Raw genomic sequence first — 27,141 nt, 5'->3', positions numbered from 1 at the left:
TGCCAATCCTTATCAGGTTTTTTTAGCTTGACAAAAACAATTTAGAAGTTTTCTTCTCTTCCTAGGTTCTTCGCTTGCTAGGCATTAGAATTATCTGCCCTTTAAAGGTTTAGTAGTATTGCCCTGTGAAACTATATATTGGAGTAATTTGTCAGGGTTGGCAGCAATCTGACCATTTTTTTCCTAGAGAAATCTGTTTAGATTTTAAAACTTCAGTTTGGGTAAATTGTATTCTCTTAGAAAAGTTTTCAAATTTATTCATATGGAATTAAACAAAACAGTCTTTCGTTATCCTTTTAGTTCCCTCTGCTTTTATGGCTATTTCTCCCTTATTTCCTATTTTGTGCATTTGCCTTTAGTACTCTCCTTTTTATGACTGGTATAGCCAACAGTTTGTCTTTTTCCCCTGAAAAATCAGTTTTTAATTTTTTTTTTAGTTCTACTATTTTCCCACTTTCAGAAGCTGATAATCCACTTGTTACAGCCATAGGCAGAAGTAAAAATGCCCTTAACAATGGTGAGGATGACAATAGGAAGGCACCTAGTGACAATGACACTTCCCTGAATGTCACAAGCATTGCTTACTAAAGAACTGGGAACCGTAGGCAGGCGCGCGCACACACACATACATACACACACACACACACACACACACAGAACATTCGTGTGGGGGAGGAAGGGGAATGCTATAGTCTCAAGGATGGAGGACTCTACTTGTAACCTCAGAAGTTCTTGCATTCTAACAGTCACTCAACTACAAAGAAACTATTTCTACTGAAATCCAGGGCAGGTCAACCATCATTTTTAAAAATCAAAACAGCTGGACTTCCCTGGTGGCACAGTGGTTAAGAATCCACCTGCCAATGCAGCGGACACAGGTTCGAGCCCTGGTCCAGGAAGATCCCACATGCTGCGGAGCAACTAAGCCCATGTGCCACAACTACTGAGCCTGCACTCTAGAGCCAAAAGCCACAACTACTGAGCCCACATGCCACAACTACTGAAGCCTGCGTGCCTAGAGCCCATGCTCCACAAGAGAAGCCACTGCAATGAAAAGCCTGCGCACCACAACAAAGAGTAGCCCCTGCTGGCCACAACTAGAGAAAGCCCACGTGCAGCAATGAAGACCCAACGCAGCCAAAACATAAATAAATTCATTAATAAAAAAAAAATCAAAACAGAATCAATCCTAGGCTTCATCAAACCTTGCACTATTTAAGAGAACTAAAAATAATTATTGGGAGAGCAAGACTGAAAAACCAACAATTTCATCTGTATTTCCCTTTTCCCTCTTTGAATATGGCCTATTAAAGATAAACCAAGAGATGGATTTGAGTTCTGCCTCTGACACTTACTAGGTGTGTGACCCTGGAAAGTAATATCTTTCCTAGTTCTCAGTTTGTTCATCCTCATAATAAACGTTATTTTTTTTTATAATCTTTATAAAGCCTTCCAACTCTTAACAATAGGTGGCAGTAAAATATCACATTTGGAATCTTCTGCCCCCTGCTGGCATTTTAGCAAATTGCAAATTTTACCTTTCCAAAGCATTTACGTTCTGTTTTACGTTCTGTGTATCTAATTTTCCTTCTTATAGTCCATTCATCTATCATCCCTAGCCTATCAAAGGCTAAGGCTTTCTTTTATAACCAAATACCCTCTTTAACTTGAGCTTTAAAACAATCTTGTTACTTTTGCTGTTTAAATCTTCCTTCTCTCCTAGTTTCTTTGAAAGTTTTCTTGCAATCTCCACTATTGTGAGGGACTTTTATAATTTTCTTATGGTTCTATTTTTACTTTATAAATTTTGAGGCTAGTTAAAATTGGCATATACAAGATTAGCATTATTTTCACATTGGAATGTGAAGTAGCAGGATACAAAATTAATATACAGAAATCTGTTGTATTTCTTTACACTAACAATGAAACATCAGAAAGAGGAAGTAAAAAAAAAAAAATCCCATTTAAAATCACATCAAAAAACCCAAAACCTAGGAATAAATTTAACCAAGCAGGTGAAAGACCTATAAGCAGAAAACTATAAAACATTGATAAAGGAAACTGAAGATGATTCAAAGAAATGGGAAGATATCTCATGCCCCTGGATTGGAATAATTAATATTGCTAAAATGGCTATACTACCCAAAGCAATCTACAGATTTACTTATTTTTTTATACAGTAGGTTCTTATTAGTCATCAATTTTATACACATCAGCGTATACATGTCAATCCCAATCGCCCAATTCATCACACCACCATCCCCACCCACCCACCGCTTTCCCCACTTGATGTCCATACGTTTGTTCTCTACATCTGTGTCTTTATTTCTGCCCTGCAAACCAGTTCATCTGTACCATTTTTCTAGATTCCACATATGTGCGTTAACATACGATATTTCCTTATTTCTTTCTGACTTACTTCACTCTGTATGACAGGCTCTATCTAGGTCCATCCATGTCTCTACAAATGACCCAATATCATTTCTTTTTATGGCTGAGTAATATTCCATTGTATATATGTACCACATCTTCTCTATCCATTTGTCTGTCGATGGGCATTTAAGATGCTTCCAGGACCTGGCTACAGTGCTGCAATGAACAATGGGGTGCAGGTGTCTTTGAATTATGGTTTTCTCTGTGTATATGCCCAGTAGTGGGATTGCTGGATCATATGGTAATTCTATTTTTAGTTTCTTAAGGAACCTCCATACTCTTTTCCATAGTGGCTGTATCAATTTACATTCCCACCAACAGTGCAAGAGGGTTCCCTTTTCTCCACACCCTCTGCAGCATTTGTTGTTTGTAGATTTTCTGATGATGACTATTCTAACCGGTGTGAAGTGATACCTCATTGTAGTTTTGATCTGCATTTCTCTAATAATTAGTGATGTTGAGCAGCTTTTCATGTGCACCTTGGCCATTTGTATGTCTTCTATGGGGAAATGTCTATTTAGGTCTTCTGCCCATTTTTTGACTGGGTTGTTTGTTTTTTCAATATTGAGCTGCATGAGCTGTTTTAATATTTTGGAGATTACTCCTTTGCTGATTCGTTTGCAAATATTTTCTCCCATTCAGAGGGTTGTCTTTTTGTCTTGTTTATAGTTTCCTTTGCTGGGCAAAAGCTTTTAAGTTTCATTAGGTCCCATTTGTTTATTTTTGTTTTTATTTCCATTACGCTAGGAGGTGGGTCAAAAAAGATCTTGCTGTGATTTATGTCAAAGAGTGTTCCTCCTATGTTTTCCACTAAGAGTTTTATAGAGTCTGGTATTACATTTAGGTCTTTAATCCATTTTGATTTTATTTTTTCTGTATGATGTTAGGGAGTGTTCTAATTTCATTTTTTTACATGTAGCTGTCCAGTTTTCCCAGCACCACTTATTGAAGAGACTGTCTTTTCTCCATTGTATATCCTTCCTTTGTCATTAGTTGACCAGAGATGTGTGGCTTTACCTCTGGGCTTTCTATCCTGTTCCATTGATCTATATTTCTGTTTTTGTGCCAGTACCATACAGTTTTGATTACTGTAGCTTTGTAGTATTAGTCTGAAGTCAGGGAGCCTGATTCCTCTAGCTCCGATTTTTTCCCTCAAGATTGCTTTGGCTATTCGGGGTCTTCTGTGTTTCCATACAAATTTTAAGATTTTTTGTTCTGGTTCTGTGAAAAATGCAATTGGTAATTTGATAGGGATTGCACTGATCTCTGGACTGCATTGGGTAATATATTCATTTTCACAATATTGATTCTTCCAATCCAAGAACATGGTATATCTCTCCATCTGTTTGTGTCATCTTTGATCTCTTTCATCAGTGTCGTATAGTTTTCCGAGTACACGTCTTTTACCTCCTTAGGTAGGTTTATTCCTAGGTATTTCATTCTTTTTGTTGCAATGGTAAATGGGATTGTTTCCTTAATTTCTCTTTCTGATATTTTGTTGTTAGTGTATAGGAATGCAAGAGATTTCTGTGCATTAATTTTGTATCCTGCAACTTTACCAAATTCACTGATCTAGTAGTTTTCTGGTGGCATCTTTAGGATTCTCTAAGTATAGTATCATGTCATCTGCAAACAGTGATAGGTTTACTTCTTCTTTTCCAATTTGTATTCCTTTTATTTCTTTTTCTTCTCTGATTGTTGTGGCTAGGATTTCCAAAACTACGTTGAATAACAGTGGCAAGAATGGACATCCTTGTCTTGCTCCTGATCTTAGTGGAAATGGTTTCAGTTTTTCACCATTGAGAATGATGTTTGCTGTGGGTTTGTCATATACAGCCTTTATTAGGCTGAGGTAGGTTCCCTCTATGCCCACTTTCTGGAGAGTATTTATCATAAATGGGTGTTGAATTTTGTCAAAAGCTTTTTCTGCATCTATTGAGATTATATGGTTTTTATTCTTCAGTTTGTTAATATGGTTTATCACATTGATTGATTTGCGTATATTGAAGAATCCTCGCATCCCCAGGATAAATCTCACTTGCTCATGGTGTATGATCCTTTTAATGTATTGTTGGATTCTGTTTGCTAGTATTTTGTTCAGGACTTTTGCATCTATATTCGTCAGTGATATTGGTGTGTAATTTTCTTTTTTTGTAGTATCTTTGTCTGGTTTTGGTATCGGGATGATGGTGGCCTCATAGAATGAGTTTGGGAGTGTTTCTTCCCTTGCAATTGTTTGGAAGAGTTTGAGAAGGATGGGTGTTAGCTCTTCTCTAAATGTTTGATAGAATTTACCTGTGAAGCCATCTGGTCCTGGACTTTTGTTTGTTGGAAGATTTTTAATCACAGTTTCAATTCCATTACTTGCAATGATGGGTCTGTTCATATTTTCTATTTCTTCATGGTTCAGTCTTGGAAGGTTATACCTTTCTAAAATTTGTCCATTTCTTCCAGGTTGTCCATTTTATTGGCATAGAGTTGCTTGTAGTAGTCTTGTGATGCTTCGTATTTCTGTGGTGTCCATTGTAACTTCTCCTTTTTCATTTCTAATTTTATTGATTTGAGTCCTCTCCCTCTTTTTCTTGATGAGTCTGGCTAAAGGTTTATCAATTTTGTTTATCTTCTCAAAGAACCAGCTTTTAGTCTTATTGATCTTTGCTATCGTTTTATTTGTTTCTATTTCGTTTATTTCTGCTCTGACTTTTATGATTTCTTTCCTTCTACTAACTTTCAGTTTTGTTTGTTCTTCTTTCTCTAGTTCCTTTAGGTGTAAGGTTAGATTGTTTATTTGAGATTTTTCTTGTTTCTTGAGGTAGGATTGTATTGCTATAAACTTCTCTCTTAGAACTGTTATTGCTGCATCCCATAGGTTTTGGATTGTCGTGTTTTCATTGTCATTTGTCTCTCGGTATTCTGTGATTTCCTCTTTGATTTCTTCAGTGATCTCTTGGTTATTTAGTAATGTATTGTTTAGCCTGCATGTGTTTGTGTTTTTTATGGTTTTTTCCCCATAATTTATTTCTAATCTTACAGCGTTTGGTCGGAAAACATGCTTAATATGATTTCAATTTCCTTAAATTTACCAAGGCTTGATTTGTGACCCAAGATGTGATCTATCCTGGAGAATGTTCCATATGCACTTGAGAGAAAGTGTAATCTGCTGTTTTTGGATGGAATGTCCTATAAATATCAATTAAATCTATCTGGTCTATTGTGTCATTTAAAGCTTGTGTTTCCTTATTAATTTTCTGTCTGGATGATCTGTCCATTGATGTAAGTGAGGTGTTAAAGTCCCCCACTATTATTGTGTTACGGCCAATTTCCTCTTTTATAGCTGTTAGCATTTGCCTTAGGTGCTCCTATGTTGGGTGCATATATAATTGTTATATCTTCTTCTTGGATTGATCCCTTGATCATTATGTAGTGTCCTTCCTTGTCTCTTGTAACATTCTTTACTTTAAAGTCTATTTTATCTGATATGAGTAGTGCTACTCCAGCTTTCTTTTGATTTCCATTTGCATGGAATATCTTTATCCATCCCCTCACTTTCAGTCTGTATGTGTCCCTAGGTCTGAATTGGGTCTCTTGTAGACAGCATATATATGGGTCTTGTTTTTGTATCCATTCAGTGAGCCTGTGTCTTTTGGTTGGAGCATTTAGTCCATTCACATTTAAGGTAATTATCAATATGTATGTTCCTATTACTATTTTCTGAATTGTTTTGGGTTTGTTTTTGTAGGCCCTTTTCTTCTCTTGTGTTTCCCATTTAGAGAAGTTCCTTTAGCATTTGTTGTAGAGCTGGTTTGGTGGTGCTGAATTCTCTTAGCTTTTGCTTGTCTGTAAAGCTTTTGATTTCTCCACTGAGTCTGAATGAGATCCTTGCCGGGTAGAGTAATCTTGGTTGTAGTTTCTTTCCTTTTATCACTTTAAATATATCATGCCACTGCCTTCTGGCTTGTAGAGTTTCTGCTGAGAAATTAGCTGTTAACATTATGGGAGTTCCCTTGTATGTTATTTGTCGTTTTTCCCTCCCTGCTTTCAATAATTTGCCTTTGTCTTTAATTTTTGTCAATTTGATTACTATGTGTCTTGGTGCGTTTCTCCTTGGGTTTATCGTGCCTTGGACTCTCTGTGCTTCCTGGACTTGGGTGGCTACTTCCTTTCCCATGTTAGGGAAGATTTCAACTATAATCTCTTCCAATATTTTCTCAGGTCTTTCTCTCTCTCTTCTCCTTCTGGGACCCCTATAATGCGAACCTTGGTATGTTTAATGTTGTCCCAGAGGTCTCTTATGCTGTCTTCATTTCCTTTCATTCTTTTTTCTTTATTCTGTCCTGTGGCAGTGAATTTCACCAATCTGTCTTCCAGGTCACTTATCCGTTCTTCTGCCTCAGTTATTCTGCTATTGATTCCTTCTAGTGCAGTGTTCATTTCAGTTATTGTACTGTTCATCTCTGTTTGTTTGTTCTTTAATTATTCTAGGTCTTTGTTAAACATTTCTTGCATCTTTTCGATCTTTGCCTCCTTTCTTTTTCTTTGGTCCTGGATCATCTTCACTATCATTATTCTGAATTCTTTTTCTGGGAGGTTGCCTATCTCCACTTCATTTAGTTGTTTTTCTGAGGTTTTAATCTTATTCCTTCATCTGGTACATAGTCCTCTGCCTTTTCATTTTGTCTGTCTTTCTGTGAATGTGGTTTTCGTTCCACAGGCTGCAGGACTGTAGTTCTTCTTGCTTCTGCTGTCTGCCCTCTGGTGGATGAGGCTACGTAAGAGGCCTGTGCCAGCTTCCTGATGGGAAGGACTCGTGGTGGGTAGACCTGGGTGTTGCTCTGCTGGGCAGATCTGAGTAAAACTTTAATATGCTTGTCTGCTGATGGGTGGGGCTGCGTTCCCTCCCTGTTTGTTGTTTGGCCAACTCCAGGAGGGCTCACACCAAGGAGTACTTCCCAGAACTTCTGCTGCCGGTGTCCTTGTCCTCGCAGTGAGCCAGAGCTGCCCCCCGCCTCTGCAAGAGACCCTCCAACACCAACAGGCAGGCCTGGCTCAGTCTCCTATGGGGTCAGTGCTCCTTCCCCCTCAGTCCCGATGTGCACACTACCCTGTGTGTGCCCTTCAAGAGTGGAGTCTCTGTTTCTCCCAGTCATGTCAAAGTCCTGCAATCAAATTCCGCAAGCCTTCAAAGTCTGATTCTCTGGAAATTCCTCCTCCCATTGCCAGACACCCAGGTTGGGAAGCCTGACATGGGGCTCAGAACCTTCACTCCAGTGGGTGGACCTCTGTGGTATAACTGTTCTCCAGTTTGTGAGTCACCCACCCAACGGTTATGGGATTTGATTTTATTGTGATTGCGCCCCTCCTACTGTCTCATTGTGGCTTTCCCTTTGTCTTTGGATGTGGGGTATCCTTGCTGAGTTCCAGTGTCTTCCTGACGATGACTGTTCAGCAGTTAGTTGTGATTCTGGTGCTCTTGCAAGAGGGAGTCAATCTACAGATTTAATGCGATCCCTATCAAAATACCCATGACATTTCTCAAAGAACTGGAATAAATAATACTAAAATTTATACGGAACCACAAAAGACCCAGAAAGTCAAAACAACTGTGAGGAAAAAGAACAAAGCTGGAGGCATAATCATTCCAGACTTCAGACAATACTACAAAGCTACAGTAATCAAAACAATACTACAAAGCTACAGTAATCAAAACAGTGTGGTGTTGGTACAAAAACAGACATATAGATCAACGGAAAAGAACACAGAGCCCAGAAATAAACCCACGCACCTATGGTCAATTGATCTACGCCAAAGGAGGCAAGAATATACAATGAAGAAAAGACAGTCTCATCAACAAGTGGTGCTAGGAAAGCTGGATAGCTACATGTAAATCAGTGAAATTAGAACCTCTCATCACACCACATGCAAAACTAAACTCAAAATGGTTTGTCATGACACCATAAAACTCCTAGAAGAGAATATAGACAAAACATTCTCGGACATAAATCATAGCTGTATTTTCTTAGATCAGTTTCCCAAGGCAAAAGAAATAAAAGCAAAAATAAACAAATTGGACCTAATCAAACTTAAAAGCTTTTGCACAGCAAACGAAACCATTAACAAAAGAAAAAGACAACATATGGAATGGGAGAAAATATTTGCAAACAATACGACTGACATTAGTATCCAAAATATATACAAATAGCTCATACAACTCAATATCAAAAAAACAAACAACCCAATCAAAAAATGCACAGAAGTAAGTAGACATTGCTCCAAAGAAGATACAGACAGTTCCCCAAAGAAGACATTCAGATGGCCAACAGGCACATGAAAAGATGCTCAACTTTGCTAATTATTAGAGAAATGCAAATTAAAACCACAATGAGGTATCACTTCACACCAGTCGGAATGGATGTCATCAAAAAGTGTACAAATAATAAATGCTGGAGGGTGTGGAGAAAAGGAAACCCTCCTACACTCTTGGTAGAAATGTAAATTGGTGCAGCCACTATGGAAAACTGTATGGAGGTTCCTTAAAAAACTAAAAGTAGAGCTACCATATGATCCAGCAATCCCACTCCTGGGCATGTATCCAGAAAAGATGAAAACTCTAATCTGAAAAGATACATGCACCCCAATGTTCATAGCGGCATTATTTACAATAGCCAAGACATGGAAACAACCCAAGGCCCATCAACAGACGACTGGTTTAAGAAGATGTGGTATATGTCTACAATGGAATACTACCAAGCCATAAAAAAGAATGAAATATTGCTATTTGCAACAACATGAAACAACCTAGGGAATATTATATTAAGGGAAGTCAGACATAGAAAGATAAATATATGATATCACTTAAATATGAAATCTAAAAAATAATACAAATGAATCTATCTACAAAACAGAAACAGACTCAAAGACATAGAAAACAAACTTATGGTAATCAAAGGGGAAAGGAGGGGGGAGGGATAAATTAGAAGTATGGAATTAACAGATACAAGTTACTATACATAAAACAGATAAACAACAAGGATTTATTATATAGCAGAGGGAACTATATTCAATATCTTTTAACAACCTGTAGTAGGAAATAATCTGAAGAAAAAATATAACTGAATCACTTTGTTGTACACCTGAAACTAAAAAAATATTGTAAACCTACTATAATTTAAAAAAAATACATATATATATATAAAAGTAGCTTTCTCCATGCCTGATAATGCTTTTTTTTCCCTTGAAGTCTATTCTCTCTGATATGAATATTAACTATCTCAGCTTGCCTTTGGAGAATATATGCCTAGTGTATCTTCTTTATCTTTTCACTTTCAAACTTTCAGTATCCTTAGGTATGTTCCTCATAAAGAACTTTTTGCTGGATTTTTTTCCAATTTGAATCCTTTCTTTCAACTGGAGAGTTTAGCCCTTTATCAAGCACTGTCAAAAATCTAATCCCAGTAGCACTTCCTTGGCTTCTGCCAGGATACACTAGCCAAATCTTACCTTTTTTGATGTGTGGTCTTTCTTCTCCCTTACCAGGCCCAGCACATCTGCAGCCAGGATTTGCTAGGATTTAACCCTAGTTATAGGCCTAGGAGCAAAGAGGAGAGGGGCAGTTACTGTCTTGGACTGCGGGGGAGAGGGGGAAACGGGTGGGAGGAGGAGGGGTGGATATCAGCCTCTGAAGCATCTTCCAGCATAAGCAGAAGTGACTTATTAGGGAAGGCTGGGCTGCTTCTGAAAGACTATAGGATGCAGTAGGGACTGTAGAGTCAACATCTTCAGAGGCATCCATCCAGGTTTCCCCATGGCATGTTTCAAGGTTCTAGGTTTTCCCTACCAGCACCTTGAATTTCACAAAATATAATGTGGCTGAACATTTAAGTCAAGTCTCTGAAGCTTTGTGACTGTAACAATTAGATGCTCAGCCTGAATCTCAGCTGTTTCAATCCTTCCACTGCAGGAGAAAAGGCCTCCTTATGAGCTCCCCAGAGGTCCTTTGGCTCTCACATTTCAGTATTAACAGCTTGATAACATCCCTCAGTCTCTCATTATCCTTCTATAGGTCATCAATACAACTAAGCAGTAACCAGCCAATTCTGCTGTTTTTGTAGACACTGTCCTTTCTGTATTTATCAAACACCTGCCTCATTGAACTTCTAGAGAATTCCTCTCCATGGGGATATTTGCCTAAGTTACCACCTGTTTCTGGGGTCTCTAAAACCACCCCCAGGTTGAGCGACTTGCTAGAAGGGCCCACAGGACTAAGCATAGACCTGTACTCACAACTGTGATTTATTACAGAGAAAGAACACCAAGCAAAATCAGCAAAGGGAACAGGCACATGAACAAAGTCCAGATGAAATGAGCACAAGCTCCAAGAGTCTTTTCCCAATGGAGTCACATAGGATGAGCTTAATTCCTCCAGCAATGATGTATAATAATATGTATAAAGTACTGTCCACCAGGAAGCTGGTCTGAGTCTGGGCATAGCAGTCCAGGGTTTTTATTGTGCCCAGTCAAGTAGGCACTCTTTGCCTAGCATGTACCAAATTCGTGATTCCCAGAAGGAAAGCAGGTGTTCAACATAAACCCTATTGTCCGTACAAACATTTCAGGCACAGTAAACCACTCTTATCAATTAGGGAATGGGGGGAACACCCGTGAAATCCAAACTGCTGGACAGTAGCCACAGGTGGACCTCAGAAGCAGGCCTTTCTAAGGATAACAGGTTCAGGCCTGCTTTGGTAACTCTTTTCTGCACACCATCTGTGAAATATCTAGTAACTGAGCCATAACCTTGTGCCAAGGCCTATATGTACACCACTCACCAGCCAGGATGTCATCCTCTTCATCCTTTGGGAGGGAGATGAACCAGCTCCTAATCTCCTATTAACCTGTTTTCTCAGATCTCACTCCCGGTCCACTTGTGTTAGTCTGGGTCCTCCAAGAAGCAGACACCAAGACCAAGAAGGGATGAGCTATAGAACAGACTTACTAGGGGCAGTGCTGGTGAGGAAAAGCAGGGTGGGAGCTGGGGTTGGTGGGAGGCTGGGAGGCAACCAGCCCCTGATGCAGGCATGACCCCAGGTAAATGAAAGAAGGAAGGTTGGGTGAAAGTGACTTAGAGACTATAACGCAATCCTAAAGGAGTCTGGCAAGACCGTCAGGTAGTCTTCAAGCCAAAGTGAAGGAGTCAACTCTCTGCCATGCTCAGCCCCTGGTTGGCAGCAGCATGAGGCAGAGCCTGTGCGTTAATGTGGGGATGACCAGCGTGCAGAGGCTGGAGGGCCTTCAGTCCCTTATGTTCCTTCCTGCTGGAGAGCTGAGGGGTGCATTCTCCTGGCTGCCACGACCATGACTGTAGCTCTCAAAATACACCTGAAAAGATTTGTGATCAAAACAGATATTTAGCACCAACAGCACATGGTAATTTGCAATAATACCTTTCAGCTAAAATTTTTTTTAAAAGGTTAATTATAAAACCCCTTTAATAAAATAATCTTTTTAATTTAATAAAAAGAACAATATCCTATGTGGGTGAATTCTGGGGAAAAGACTTTTCCAAATTGCTTGGTGAATTGGAAGCTGACACACAGCGTATTGTATTAGGACTAAATCAAAGTTACTCAATGACAAAAAAATAAATACCTCTAAATGTTCATAACTCAAGTAATTTTCTGAAATATGGTTTACATTAATTAATACTTAGAGTAAAATACCATCTGTGAGTTTTTCCTCCTGATTGACCTCAGATACCCTTGATAAAGAAAAAGCATTCCTACACATTCTACACCTAGTTCTTAGGTTGACTATAAATGACCACACGTACAACTTCTGAGGCAAACAAACTGAACAACGTTTATAGATATTTCTAAAATTATTTTATATACAATTTGGGAACTTCTAAATCATATATGCTTAGATGATAAAATGGATAAATACCTTCTTACATAGTATCTAATAGGATTTGTTTTCTAATTTTTATCAATGCTATCCTCAAAGGCAACATTCGCCATCAATATTTGTAACATAAAACTCACCCAGGGAGACTAGAGTTTTTGCATCTGCTACGATTCAACAGAAAACTGGTCCCACAGCTGCTCTGGCAGCTTCTTCCAACCAATATGCTTTTAACTAATTCAGATTAAATAGTTCCTAAAATCAAACAGTTAATTCCTACTAAAAAAAACTGTTCCACCATAGTAACTAGGTTCAGCCTTTGCATGGACTTTATGACTTGCTGGTACAAATAACAGAAGCTACTAGAAATAAATAATAAATAAAATATATAACATGAAAGAATTGCAAAATGTTTATTTTTTTAATGCGATTAATACCATTTTAATGTAGGAGAGGCCATCTTTATTTACAGGCTAATAAAAAAATACTAAACTCAACACAACTAGATATAATACATTTGTCAAAAATCCTATAGATTTGAGGCTGACCCTATGTGGAAGACTGGATAGGTGGGATAGTGATTACGTAATAAGGATGTCAGAAATGTGCAACTTACACATGAATCAATATACTGTTTCTAAACATGAAAACAAAATAAGTCCACGGTGGGGGGAACAGAACCAGCACCAATGACAAGCTGGGCTAACTTTTGACAACTGTTCAGCTAAAACCATTCAGTTATATTACCAAGGATCAAAAAACTGTCATCTCTTTTCAATCTATTTTAACAAGTCTCATAACCCAAATGTTGTCTGCCATCATATTCACAACAGACACTTAGAATTTTAGAAGTTAAATGTAAATATATACACACATACATACAACCCTCACATTCTTGAAAATTTTTTCTCAGCTATTCTGTTTGTGTGTGCATATGTATATTTTTCTTTTTCCTTTTTAATTTAATGGCTTTGCAACAGTTCTCTCCTTATCTGTTTGGTTTTGTCCTTGAAACTCGTTATGAGTTTCTTTCCTGTAAACGTGAAAACATAAAAACTGTTTCTCATTCAGTCCTTTAGGAAAAGTCTGTAATTCTTAGTTCATCCCCCAAAGACTATATATTCTAAAATGAACTTTTAACTGAGTACTTTCTAAACACCTGATGGGAATCTCATAGTAGCATCTGAGCAACAGTGCTCTCACATAGGCCTGCAAAAGCAAGGTGAGGCAGGAATGAAATGGGAACTGACCTTTGCAATTTTAAACTACCTGGGAAATTTTTCATTCTGCTTATCACCCCAAGAAAGTTTGTATCACAACCATCTCATACAGTTCTTCATATCACATGGCGTCCTCACAGAAATGCCAATTCAAGGCTCTAAAGAAAAAACGCTTTATAGACACATTAGTTCTTGAAAATCAAAAGGTGTTACCTAATATTTCCTAAGGAATCAGTCTTAGTGGTAAAGGATACTCTCTGAAAAAGTGCCATGGCCATCCCATCCCAGGCTGTGTTTTAAAAAGGTAAAATAACATGGTTTCAAGTCAAAACAAAAAGTTTTCAGATACGTGACAATGGAAATTTTTTTGACTAAATGAATACACTGGCTAAAATCCAGTTTGCAGATCTCATGTCATGCATGGGGGCATGTGTTGGAGCAGGGGATGCATAAGGAGAAGACTTTTTTTCTTTTAAGAGGCCTAGCCTACCAGGAGCAAACAATAACATGTAGCTTGCTTATTCAGTTATACAATTAAATACTAGCTTCTGCTTAGAGGCAACGCTATGCTACAAGGTATTTTAATATCAGTAACCATATATACTATGAAGTGCATTTCTATTACAAATTAACATGGTGATATACAGATGAACAAAACCACCCAAAACAAACCATAAATGAGCAACAGTTAAAACATAAAATTTATAAATAGCAAAACCACCAAATAAAGTATATACATTTTATAGATTTACCTATGAACAAATATACAGTGCATCTAGGAAAGATAAAAGAACATGTTTTATATCCCATAACATTTGAATATTAGAAAGAGATACTGATAATACTATAAAAGCCTTCTCCCAATCAATACTGCCTTCAACGTATGTCCTTTAAAACAATGATATTGGCAAAACTATCACCTCTTTAAATGCAATATTTTCACTTTCCCCTGCCCAGTACAGTGGCCTGCGGAACAGTAAATAAGAGAGCAGGCACTCCATGCTTATTCCTGGGATAAGCGAAGTAGCAATCTAGTTTGCATATGAAAAGCACTTTAGTCAAACAAACACAAACAAGAAAAGCCAACCAAAACAATTACCATTTCAAAACAGGTTCACCTTATCTTACCCTCCAGTGCCTCAGCTTTTTGGATGACTGGCAAATCAGTTAGGTACTTTCAGAGAAAACTGCTTTTGAATGTATCTCATTGACATGGTAATAAATTTGAGCTTTTACTGACAGAAAAGATGTATCTTTAAGTGCCAGGACTATCACAAGACAAACATTATGAACAACTCAAAATGTATAAAACTGTCTTTCGTGGATTCCAGAAAAAAAGCATTTGTGACTAAACATTAATAACGTAATACTCCAATACCATGCACACAAGATCAACATAATTGAGAACAGATATTTTACACTCATCTGCATTTCTTCTAAAAACCTAAAATGTACAATGTACAATAACTTTTCTGAAACTATTTCTAGTGCAGCATTGATTGATAACGGATTGCTTAAAGAAAACTATTTTGTACTGAATGAATAACACTGAAAAGCAAACTCATAATAAATGATCATTAAGAACTGATTTAGATATCAGGAAGCACATTAAGTTAAAAAAAAAAATTAAGTCAAGCCTACATTTCTGCTATTCAAGTTCTGTCCTTTGAAACACCACACTTAACATTCTGGAATATACAGTATGAATTCATTTATTCTCTTATATTTAAAGGCTATTTCTTAAAAACATTCCAGTTAGCACTGTCCTTCTACTAAATGGAAAAGGAATCAAATAAAACAGTAGTGCTTCATTTAGTACTTAAGAGCCTACTACTATCCTTTTGGGAAACACATGCTTTGGTGCTTTACAATTTTAAGAAAATCAAAATTACTTTACATGCAATAGCCAATTATGGTATACCACAGAAAATACGGAGTTTTATGCATTTAGAATTGTTCACGTGAAGCCCTGAGGTACCCGCCTTTCATTTAGGCAACAGCCTCCCTTGATCTTGTACAGTCTTTGTCACCGTCTTCCCTAGTGCCCCAAATTCAGAATAGTCTGATTAACAATCTTGTCTGGAGATAGTCAGTTTAATAAGATTTTTTATGATACAGACTGTGCAGATCATCTAATTTAGAAGCACCATCTTCGAGTGGAGTTTCACTTGAAGTTCCTAGGTCTCCATTTTCATGTCCATCAGTTACTGCTTTCTTATTAAATCCTGAAAGAAAGAGAAAAAATCCAGATACTTTCTAGTTAAAAAAAAAAAACTCATACTTTTATTGAGCTATAACAAAGGAATGCCCACTGTAATTAATAATAATATGGAGCAAATAATGGGACCCTAGATTAATCAAGTCAGCAATCTCTGACAAAGGAATTCTTCCTTCTTATAGCAGATATCAAACACTGTACAGATTTTTTAATATTATCTATTGGACCTATCTAAAAATTATATAAAATTTCCTACCAAATTTTCTATGAAACTTAGAACTGACACACACAATCCCAAAATTCAGTAAGTTCTACTCACACAAATACCTGTTGAACTGTAAACTGTATTTTTCTTTTACATTTTGCTTTCACATTATTTAACTTCAGTTCACTGAGGCACATACTAGTTTACCATTACATCTAATTTGTCCAATGTCCAGATAAAATTTAAAACTAATTTTGGTTAATCTACAAATAGTACACATTTTGAGTCACATTTTAAGTCGTTTGCAATTTACACAGGTGATAGAGAACCTTTTAGCCTCAGCTGCAAAAAGCAAGGGACAAGACCTCTAATCCTGACAAAAAATAGAAGAAAGGGTGAAAGACAACAAAAGCAAAGGAAAAGTAGCTCAACAGTGCAAGGTTTTGACATAGTGTCACAATCGTTTTGTTCAAGATGCACGGGGAGAACGATTGCTACTGCTGTCTTTGTATAGATAATTCACAACATATAGATTTACCAAAAGGGCAACAGTTCATCAGTTCACTATAAAACTCTATGCCAGCAGTTCTCAAACTTTTTGGTCTCAGGATGCCTTTACACTCTTAATAAGTACTGAGAATTGCAAAGAGCTTTTGTTCACGTGGGTTATTAATGTTATGTGAGGTACTGATGTTTACCACATTAGTGATTAAAACTGAGAAATCTAAAAAAAATTTATTACTTTATTAAAAATGATAATAAACTCCATAAATGTTAACATAAATAACATATTTGTTTAGTGAAAATAATTCTACTTTCCAAAAAATTTAGTCAGAAGAGTATCATTATTTTACAGTTTTGCAAATATCCTTAATGTCTGGCTTTACAGAAGATAGCTGGATTCTCATATTTGCTTCTACTCAATGAGTTACAAGTATATGAAGAAAGTTCACTCTCACACAGATATATAGATAGAAGAGGGAAGAGTAACTCAGCTTTTTCAGATAACTGTCAATATTCTTCTTTGATCGTATACCAAAATTTTACAGTATAGAATCTAAAACCATATCAATGAACTTTCACACTCTGCTACATTAAAATCATTTGTCTATCTTGCACTTTGAATGGCTCTTTTACCCATGCAGGATTTAGTAACATCATGCACTGGTCATTTGAAAAATATCAGATCACTGAGTTACGTAGCAATTGCAAAAGCTGACACATTTCATTTTACTATATCAAAAAAAATCACAGTCGTTAATATCACCACCAGTCTTATTAGAAAAGTTCTTTAAGTGTCCGGAAGCTGTTGAGCTCATGGTGGTTGATGCGTGTTTTACAAAATTCTAATTTTCACTTGAAAGCTCACGTTTTATCACTGGCAATAAATAGTCAGTTGTTCTCTTTGAAGTGATGGATTCACTTTGTTCATTTTAAAGAAAATGGCTGCCAAATAGTCTGAACAACCATAATTTGTCGGTCATTCTTTCAAGTAAAAATTGTCATGCTGTCATCCATGAAAAAAATGACTAGTTCAGCTAGCAAATTAATCACTTAAGTACTTTTCCTCAAGACCAGTATCTCTGTTCAGCATACACTCAGTAATACAATGCATACTTCCCATTTCATCACACAGAATATTAAAAAGTCATATATTCAAGATTTAATAAAATTAGCAGTTTTTACTATTTCATCAAGGATATTCTTAAGAGAAGCTGGCATTTTCTTCTTCTTCATTCTGAGTGGATGGCAAGGAAGAACACAGTGATCACTAGTAAAGTGGTACTACTGCTTTGACTCGCACTAAAGTATCAATAGTTTTACCCCCATTGCTTTTGTACCATCAGTGCAAATATCAACACAGCAAAAAAAGACAAACAATGCCTTAGTGTTATTATGAAAAGTTTTGACCTCAAGAACCCCCTGAAAGGTCTCAGGGTCCCACAAAGATCCATGTATCACAATTTAAGAACCACTGCTCCATGTAAAAGAAAGTGCTAGAATTTTTCTTTAAAATATGTATAAATGATAGCAAAGGAACTAAACCAAAAATCCTCAAGATCACATATCCTGATTCTATTAATAACAATCATAACAGTCTAATCACTTATTCATATTTAGCCTGTAAAATCATTGCATTATGAGAGAAGAATGCGCATTACAACAGCAAGATGACATTAAGATGTATCTACTCTAAAAGGCATGTTGGTCTTTGTTTCAGAGTCTAGAAAACTTGAATTTTATTTATTTTTCAAGGATCAGTTATAGTTTAGTAATTGGTCACGTACTTGTCCAAGATGACTCTAGAAGAACTTACATGTAAATAAAATTTTGGTGTAGTTACTGGTGTACAATAAAACTATAATTTAGCAAGGGAAAGCTATCTATTTTGTTAATGATGGTTTCCCCATCATTAAAACAGTGTTACTAAAGAACAGCTAAGGCTTTTATATTTTTAAAGTTTATTAATAATAAATACATTAATTATAACTTTTAGAGTAATTTTTACCTTGTAACACTTTGATTTCCCCACTCGTGTCTTTGCAACTAGCACCAGGATTACTACTTCCCTCTAACTCATCAAGGTACAAACGGTAACGATGTCCACTCTCATCTTCATATTCCACATTTTCATCATCAGAATCCACTTCAGGAGCCACATAAACTACTTCAAATTCAATCTCTCCTCTCTAAAATGGGGAAAGAAAATGAGGAAACCAAGTTACTGTAATTATAATTTTAAAAGATCTCCAAATTCTTTGTGGTGAGAAGTAGTAGTTGGACCTCAGATGTATCTCCTTTCAAGACAACAAATAATGAAATTTTAGAATCTCAAGAGGTAAAAGTAATTTCCTTTTAATATTACAGATTTTTCTACTGATCAAAATATTTTTGTTAACAGACCTAAAATAAAAAAGGATGTTTATTCAAGTTACAGAATTTTGGAACAAGTGTTCAGTTTAAAAGTCATTTTGCCATTTTATACTTTCCATAATAGCAATTCAGCAAATCCATCTAAACAGTCAGATATTAAAGTTGCACCTAAGGGTACCACACAAACTTTTCTCTAATTCAAGAAACCTCTACACAATGATTTGTTTCTTACTGAATAGGTCTTGAGCCTTTCCTTAACTTTCACCGAGTGCCAAAGTGTTAAGGTATTCTGTTCAGCAGTAATAGTAATTACTGTATTTATTGTACAAAATTACTATCTTTCAATCCTCAGAATAACATTATTATAGTCCCTTGTACATGAATGAGAAACCTGAGTTAGTCCTGGAGAGAGCAGGTAACTCTCTCAATAAGATGAACAAGTAAAACAGAAAAAGAGAAATTTGACTCCAAAGTCCTTGCTCTTTCTACTATACTAGACTAAATGTGCAGTATTTATATTGTAATTCTTTAATAACAACTTTATGTTCAGGTAAAAAGTTACAGATTATTTCGTATTAAAAAAATTACAAGCTACAATTGTCATTTAATAAGAGACTACAATCACTATTCCCAAGTCTGGTATTTATAATTCTCTGAAAATTATAGCCTGCCTTTGCTCAAAAGAAAGCATGCCATTTTTTTTTTTTTTTTATTGCTACTCACTAAGTTAGTCTCTGCTGCTCCTCTTTCCCAGCAGTTTAAGGTTATACTTCAGAATTTTAACATGCGCTTAGTGTTTCCATACAACTTTGTATCTCATGAACTGCATCTCATGAACTGACTGTTTACATCTCCTTTACCACAGCTGCTGTTCATCTCACTCTTACGCTACTGGATGACAGCCAAGTCGGGCTGAGAAAACACCAACTTAAAGAGACTAGCACTGCATTCTTAGGCAATGCTTTAAAAATACCATTTGGGGGGAGATGGTAAATGCAGTGGTCTTCAGTAAAGTTCTCTAGATGACAGAATCAGGTCTGTGGGTAGCTGTCATGAAGAAACAGATTTTGCGCTTAATATGAGGAAGAACTTTCTAAAAATCAGCAACGTACAACAATGAAATGGACTGTTTTATCACCAACAAGTCCTCCCTTTAATACAATTATTTAATTAGTGATATTGTAGATATTTATGCATCTCGTAAAGTTAAACTAAACGAGCTATAAATTCACTTTCAAGTCTGAGATTCAATTCTACCCTGGCATACTATGCTGATGATCCAACACCTCCAAATATCTCAATGTACTAACCAACACCTCTCTAATTCCCTCAACCTTATTCTTGAAGGAAAAAAACAAAACAAAACAAAACAAAAAAACATTGTAAGTGCTCTGGATAACAAATATGACTCCTGGATGTAACTCTCAACTCTTTATATGTTCTGCAACCTTAAGCAAATCATTTAATTTCTAAGAAGCGTAGTTCACTCATTTTAAATAAGAGGGTTGGGCTAAATGATTTCTAAGGACCCTTGAGTGCCAACATTTATGACTGTAAAATCAATCCACTTCTAACATTGTTTTTTCTATAGTACTTTATATTTGTATAGCGTTTTAGTCATTAATAATGTTTTGCCTTCTAAGAGCCAAGTCCTGTTCTGAACACTTTATATGTATTAACATACTTAATCCTTACAGCTCTCAGATGAGGACACTGCAGCATAAAGGACTTTAAGTAACTTGCTCAAAACTATACAGCTGTGAAGAAGAGCAAATCTTTTTCAGTAAATCTGGCTGAATGTCTTCTATAATAGGGAACTAGTATCTATATATATACACTTTACTACTTGAGAAACCTCCTAGGGAAGTACAAAATATTCAACAGATTCAAAAAGGAACAATCAACAGATCCAATTTTAGTTACATAAAGGGTACTTACCTGCTGGGAAAGAATGGTTACAGCTTCTTTATGCTTTGTGTCCCTTAGGTTAACTCCATTAACAGCCAGAATAGCATCTCCAACATGTAGCCCTCCACATCTATCAGCAGGTTGCCCTGGATGAATCTCAGAAATGAGGATTGGAACACCATGTTCCTTTCCACCCTAACCGAAAAAAGCAGTAAATTAGTTTACCTTTGCATAGTCACAGACTATTCTACTGATATTTTCCTAAGAACATTTCAGTAAGCACCTATACTATCTCTTATTATAAATACTGAGTGAAATTCTATTTGCTATTATATTTAGGTAATGGTAAATCAAATTATTATGAATATCAAAGTTACTTCTAAATAAAACGATTAATAATATACATGTGCTTTTTAAAACGCATTCCAGAGCCAAAAAACGAAGAACCCTAAAAAAACCAAAAAAACAACAATTAGCTGCTCTCGTAAATAAATAAATAAATATATTTTATGTATTAGTAGTCCACAGCACTATTAGATTTTATCAAATCTGAGTCACTATGAACGGTAAGACAAACCATTATTTTATGTTCCACAAAAATAATTATAGATGAATCTCAATTTCACAGATGTTAAAATGTGAAAAAATATGCAACACAAAGTGGATGAAATGCAATGTTTGGTACATTCCACCTTCTAGCTTTTAATCATAATTGTGTGTGTGTTGTTACCCATGGGGATAAATTTAGTTATTTAGAAAATATATTCAGAATACTTTATTTCCCAATGATGTCCAACAAAGGAGCATGATAATACTAGACAACTGTAGAAAAGAAGACTGGAAGCACTACTTCTTACTGTAATTGAAATGCCAAGGCCTTCATGATCTTCCTTAAGGAGGAGAACTTTTCTAATTGGACCAACACCTTGGCTTTTCTTTAAAGAGTCTTGATCCTTATTGAAGGAAAAAAAGAAGAAAAATTAGTACTACTTAAATAATATACCATATAGAATAAACCCATACTATCATAACTTGCTTTTAGCAATCTTTATTAGTTGCCTGTAATGGATACACAGTATAGTGTTAAGAAAGTAATTAATAAATAGATAAAATGGGAAAGCAAAAATAGTTCCTCTGTTAACACGGTGAAATACAGATGATTTTCTCACGCTCTTATTAACTTCTTTAATACATCTGGTACATCTCTTTTTAAATTGTAGGACATTACAAAAGAAATCACTGCCAGGAACTGATAAACAAATATCTTCAAGAAATGAAAGGAGGTAACTTTATCTTAACTGGAAAAATGCCTTAAAGATCTATATCCATTTTAACTGATTTGTAGAACTGAAAAACATAATGCCAACTGGATCATTAATTACTTTTTCATTTCTTTGCGTTCTGGAGTCTACCTCTTAACTAAAGGACCTTGTTCCATTAATAATTCTTTCTCTGGTACCTTTACTCTTTCCCTCTCTCTACAAGCTCCTTCCCTAATTCAGCACATGAAAAAACTCCAGGTCTCATCCAGCTTTAAAATACTGACCATGTACAAACACAAAACAACACAGATAAAAACCCTTCAATCACCCACTGTCTTCTTTACCTACTATCCTCCCTCCATCTTTCCTTAACCGGCACACACAGTTAATCCTAACTGTAGTTATTTCCTTGCCTCCTACATTCAGTACTCCAACCACTGTAATTAGGGTTTTGCCCCCACTTGCTCCAATGAATCTGTCTTCTCTACAGTCACTGGTAACGAATGTGGCTACTTCCAATGAATACGTTTGTTAGTCACTGCCCTTCTGAACCTTGCAGAAACTTGATACTGTTCACTATCCCCTCCTTGAAACCTTCTCTTTTCTTTGGTATTTATTACACTAGTGCTTTCCTAGATGGCCTATATCTGATAGCTCCACCTCAGGCTCCTTCCTTTGGTGATCCATTTCCGTCCCTCACTCCATAAAAGTCTCCTTCCATCTTTTTACTTTCTATATATTTTCCCTGGGTGACTTAATCAATTCCATGGTTCAAAGGATGATTTACCTAATAATCTTCAACTTAGAATTCTCTCTAGAATTCCAGAGCCATATATCTAATTGGATATAACTTGGCTGTCCCACTGGCACCTCAAACACTACATGTCTAAAACTGATCTCATCATCTTTCTGCCAAAATCTTCCTTTCCCTCTATTTGCTTTATCAATGCATGCCATCTCACACAGCTGCCCAAACCAAAAACCCACATTCCCTTCTCACTCACCTAATTAACCAAAAGCAGTTAGTCACCAGATCCTCTTGATTGTACTTCTCTCAAACCTGTCCTTCCTCTAACCACTTTCTCCTTATTTTATTATCTTTCTAAATGTAACTCTCCGACTTCAATTAGGCCCTCTTCCAATATATCCTCTTCACTATACCAAAGTAATTGTCAAACAAATATTAAATCTTATTAGTCCACTATTTTATTGAAAAACCTCATGATTATCAGGTTAAGGTTCAAATTCCTTTATTTAGCATAAAATAACATTTATGATCTGGCCACTGCCTAGAAGTTAATGGGGACCAACAGTGTCCCAAAGTAGACAATGGCATAAGTGCTTATTGCAATCGCCACTCCTCTCCCACCAACTAGACATACATATCAATTTTTCTTGCAATAATCTTTTCAGAGGCAACAAATAATTTTACTATTCAAGGTCAGGCTTTATGTGTTACTAAGATATGTGATCCACTGGGTAGGAGTTAGATATGATTTTATTATATTAAGGTTTCTATCATTAGGCTGCTGTTGTAGTGAAATTTAATAAATTTTTATCCAAGTAGAAAGAAAACCTCCTGTACAGTGGTGGCTACAGAAGCAGACAATTGGACACAGACCTCAAATTCCACCTTAATGCAAGACCAAACAGTTATAAATGTTAGTTCAGAAACTACAAATAAATCTAGTTACTAAAAGTCCCCTGTAAAGAACTATCCAAAAATATTTGCCAATTTATCAATGGGATCACACGCTCTCTGCTTAGCTTAAAATATTTGTAAACATGCCTAATCAAGATTCAGGAAAATTCTGAAATATGAGCCAAAGCAACATGCATTTGCTAGCAATAGTTCACTGTCTTCAGAAATATCATTTTTGGGCATTAGTAAATCTGTAAAGAGCTATATGGGTTGCTGAAACTTTAAATATGTACCTATTTTAAATAAGTTTAATTCACTTTTAAATAAAGGTTTTAAATACTAGTAGAATTTTTTTAAATGCAAAGGACTTGTGATTAAAGAAAGGGCAAGGCTGAGTGAGAAACAGCAGAAAAGCAAACATACATGGCCTGGTGGTGCATGCATTGGTCGCTTCAGGTCATTACGCCCTCTACAGGCTCTGATAACAGTTTTGTGACGATGCAAATGTATTTCAGCTTCCAACTGGTTCCAAAGCTTATCATGAGCAGGTCCCTTCATATCTCGTCCTAGTAATTGTATTTGTTGGACCCTTCATATTGGGAAAAGAATTCAGTTAGTTTTTTATTATACATACTATGGAAAGAATTCAGAAGAATTACTGAACACAAGTAGTTTTTGCATAAATCTAATTCAGTAATAAAACTAATACTCAGGAACCTCCTGATGTGTCTCAGATTTAGAGACATGAAAATTCTGAAAGAGACAGGTGTCTTCAAGGGAAAATCAGTTTAAAAAAAAAAGAATGATTGAGACCTTCTTTAGTCACATACTTAATTCATATACATCTTAGAAACAATTTACTAATGTCAATTAACATGTTTCATGTCTTGCATGCAATCACACTAGTCTTTAGGTGAGGCTAACTGTACAAAACATTTTTTCCAATGAGAGTATCTTTTTACAAAATGATTATTTCTTTAAATGTGGTAAAATTATTAGAAAATGTGCACTTAAAGATGATATAAATTATTTTTATTTGTTCCACATCAGTCCTTAATATGACATTAGAACAATAAGCTGAAAATTATTTAGTAATAATAATGAATCACCAAAGTTTGTGAATAATTTACCATAAAAAATTAATACAAGCAGAACTCTGTATTATTATGAGAAAACCACTGTCATTCCAACATGTTTTTGAGGGGCAAGAAAGACTGGGTTTCAATGATCACAGAAAGAATTCCTACGGAAGTCCTGCCGTACATGGGAACATCATCTGTTATGGTGTCAAGGCAGGAAATGGTAAAAAGTGCAGCTCTAAGAGTTGTTAGCATTTCACAGTAATTTACTAACAGTGTGTGTGTGTAAACCGGAAATACTTATTTAGTATGGCTAAATAAATTTGCAATATGTTATGCTATCAATATTAAGTTAACAGTAAGCTACAGTCAATGATAAAATCACTCTTAGGACAAAGATTAATATTTCATTTACCAAAAGAGATAAGAGTCAACCTCTTTAACTATGCAGTTGGTCACCTAAGAGCACAGGGGTACTCATTTTCCACGCACCTCCCTGCCAGTTCCTTATCCAAGTACTTGGCAGCTAGTCTTGCCCCATAAACTTCAGCCTGGAGAACAGCTATATGTCTACGAAGGGCTTCATTCTCTTTTCTCAGCAACTTCACTTCAGCTTCAAGTTGAGCTTCTTTCATTTTCTCTTTTTTGTTTGCTTCAAGCTCTCTTTCCTATTGCAATTTTTTTATAAAAAATAATGCAATGAATACACTTTTAAGACTCTTTAGCAATAGACCATGTTCCTTAAAATACACAAAAGCACACAATCTATGACACCAACAATGAAAGCATATGATAAAAATTACCACTTCGTTTCTATAAAATGGAACACAAAGATTTGGATCCAGTTTTTTTTAAACTAGTACCAGAAGGTGTTGGAACCACTTCTAGGTAAGATAATAACATGGCTTGGGGCACCTTGATCCTGAGGATACCAAGATTAGTAGCCTTCTCTAAGCTCATGTTATCACACACTAATAGTAATGGCTTCAATGGATAATTAAATCTACTCCCTACTTCCTAAAAATGACTCTAAAACTAGACCAAAGTAATCACTCTGGTGGTTGTGCCCAAACATTTAATGAACTTTAATGCAGCAATTCTATAAACAGGTCAAAGCCATTCAGTGACGCAGAGATACATTCTATGACCAATTTATCTTACAGCATTATAAGAAACTGACAATGCTTAAATTAGAACAGATATTCCAATTCTTTTAAAACATTTTATGGTCATGGAGAAATGCTGGTAACAACTGCATTAAAATATTTACACATTAAAAAATGTCTACACAGAGAAGAGACTTGTGGTTGCCAAGTGGGAGGGAGGGAGAGGGATGGAATGGGAGTTTGGGGTTAGTAGATGCAAACTATCATGTACAGGATGGATAAACAACAAGGTCCTACTGTAGAGCACAGGGAACTATATCCAATCTCCTGGGATAAACCATAATGGAAAAGAATATTAAAAAAGAAGATATATTTGTGTATAACTGAGTCACTTTGCTGTACAGCAGAAATTAGCACATTGTAAATTAACTATACTTCAATTAAAAAAATATGGCTTATGGTAAAAAATATCTATAGCATAGATATCTATAGTATAGTATCTATGTATATATATCTATGGTATATCTATGGTATAGATTATCACTGAACTTTGGGATCTGGATCATCTATTTGTCCATATGTTAAAGTGACTGAAGAACTGTTTTCTGAGGAAAAATACTGGCCTCACTTGCCTACTATGAGGTTGGATGGATATTCATTTTTACTCTCAAAAAAGGATGCCATCCTATGCTCCACTTGGTAGATAACCCATATATATGAATTTATAGGTGTTAGCCAGAGAATATAACTTTAAGATCTTTGCCATCAAATTTTTATCACCAGCTCAAATGTCAGAGAAATAATTCTCAATATACCTTCGAAGTATAAAGTACAGTGTACCTATACATCAAGGGTTACAAATGTAAATACCTTTGGAATTCAAGCACAGAACAGATAGGCAGGTACAAGACAAAGTGGAGGGGAAAACAGAAGGTACAAAATCCTGCCTAAAGGGAGTCAAATTCAAATTCAAACACACACACACACACACACACACACACACACACACACACACACACAGACTGTGTGGCAAAATAAAACCCTTCTGAGAGTTGGACAAAAGATCTTTTAAGTGTTATTTTTGGATCAAGAGAACCATCCCAAATTTGAGTGGAAGTGTTTTTACTGACTTAGAGAACTGCTTTTACTGACTCACTATGTACAGAATCTATAAATCCTGTGAAAATTCAGTTATATTTATTGCTGAGATGTGGATGACACTGTTCACTACACCATGTCCCCTTCAGGAGATTTAAATAAAGATCTACATCTCAGCACAAGAAGAATGTTTCTATTG

General features: G+C 36.0%; 1 protein-coding gene across 2 annotated transcripts in view; it reads right to left on the bottom strand.

Moving 5' to 3' along the window:
• Positions 1 to 12,719: 12,719 nt before the first annotated feature.
• The window catches only part of GOPC (golgi associated PDZ and coiled-coil motif containing), a 40,430-nt gene continuing 26,008 nt past the window's right edge, over positions 12,720 to 27,141 (bottom strand). For both annotated transcript variants that reach the window (XM_067702272.1, XM_067702273.1), the window contains 6 exons: positions 25,231 to 25,406; positions 24,083 to 24,248; positions 21,613 to 21,708; positions 20,786 to 20,950; positions 18,483 to 18,663; positions 12,720 to 15,775 (listed from right to left, as the gene is read on the bottom strand). In XM_067702272.1, the coding sequence (XP_067558373.1) occupies positions 15,645 to 15,775; positions 18,483 to 18,663; positions 20,786 to 20,950; positions 21,613 to 21,708; positions 24,083 to 24,248; positions 25,231 to 25,406 (915 nt within the window). In that variant the 3' untranslated portion in view covers positions 12,720 to 15,644. The remainder of the gene's footprint in view (positions 15,776 to 18,482; positions 18,664 to 20,785; positions 20,951 to 21,612; positions 21,709 to 24,082; positions 24,249 to 25,230; positions 25,407 to 27,141) is intronic.

This window comes from Pseudorca crassidens, chromosome 13, assembly GCF_039906515.1.
Source record: "Pseudorca crassidens isolate mPseCra1 chromosome 13, mPseCra1.hap1, whole genome shotgun sequence".
In the NCBI taxonomy this organism is placed as follows: domain Eukaryota; kingdom Metazoa; phylum Chordata; class Mammalia; order Artiodactyla; family Delphinidae; genus Pseudorca; species Pseudorca crassidens.
Note: the sequence above shows the minus strand (reverse complement) of the source record. Positions and strands in the feature narration are given on the sequence as shown.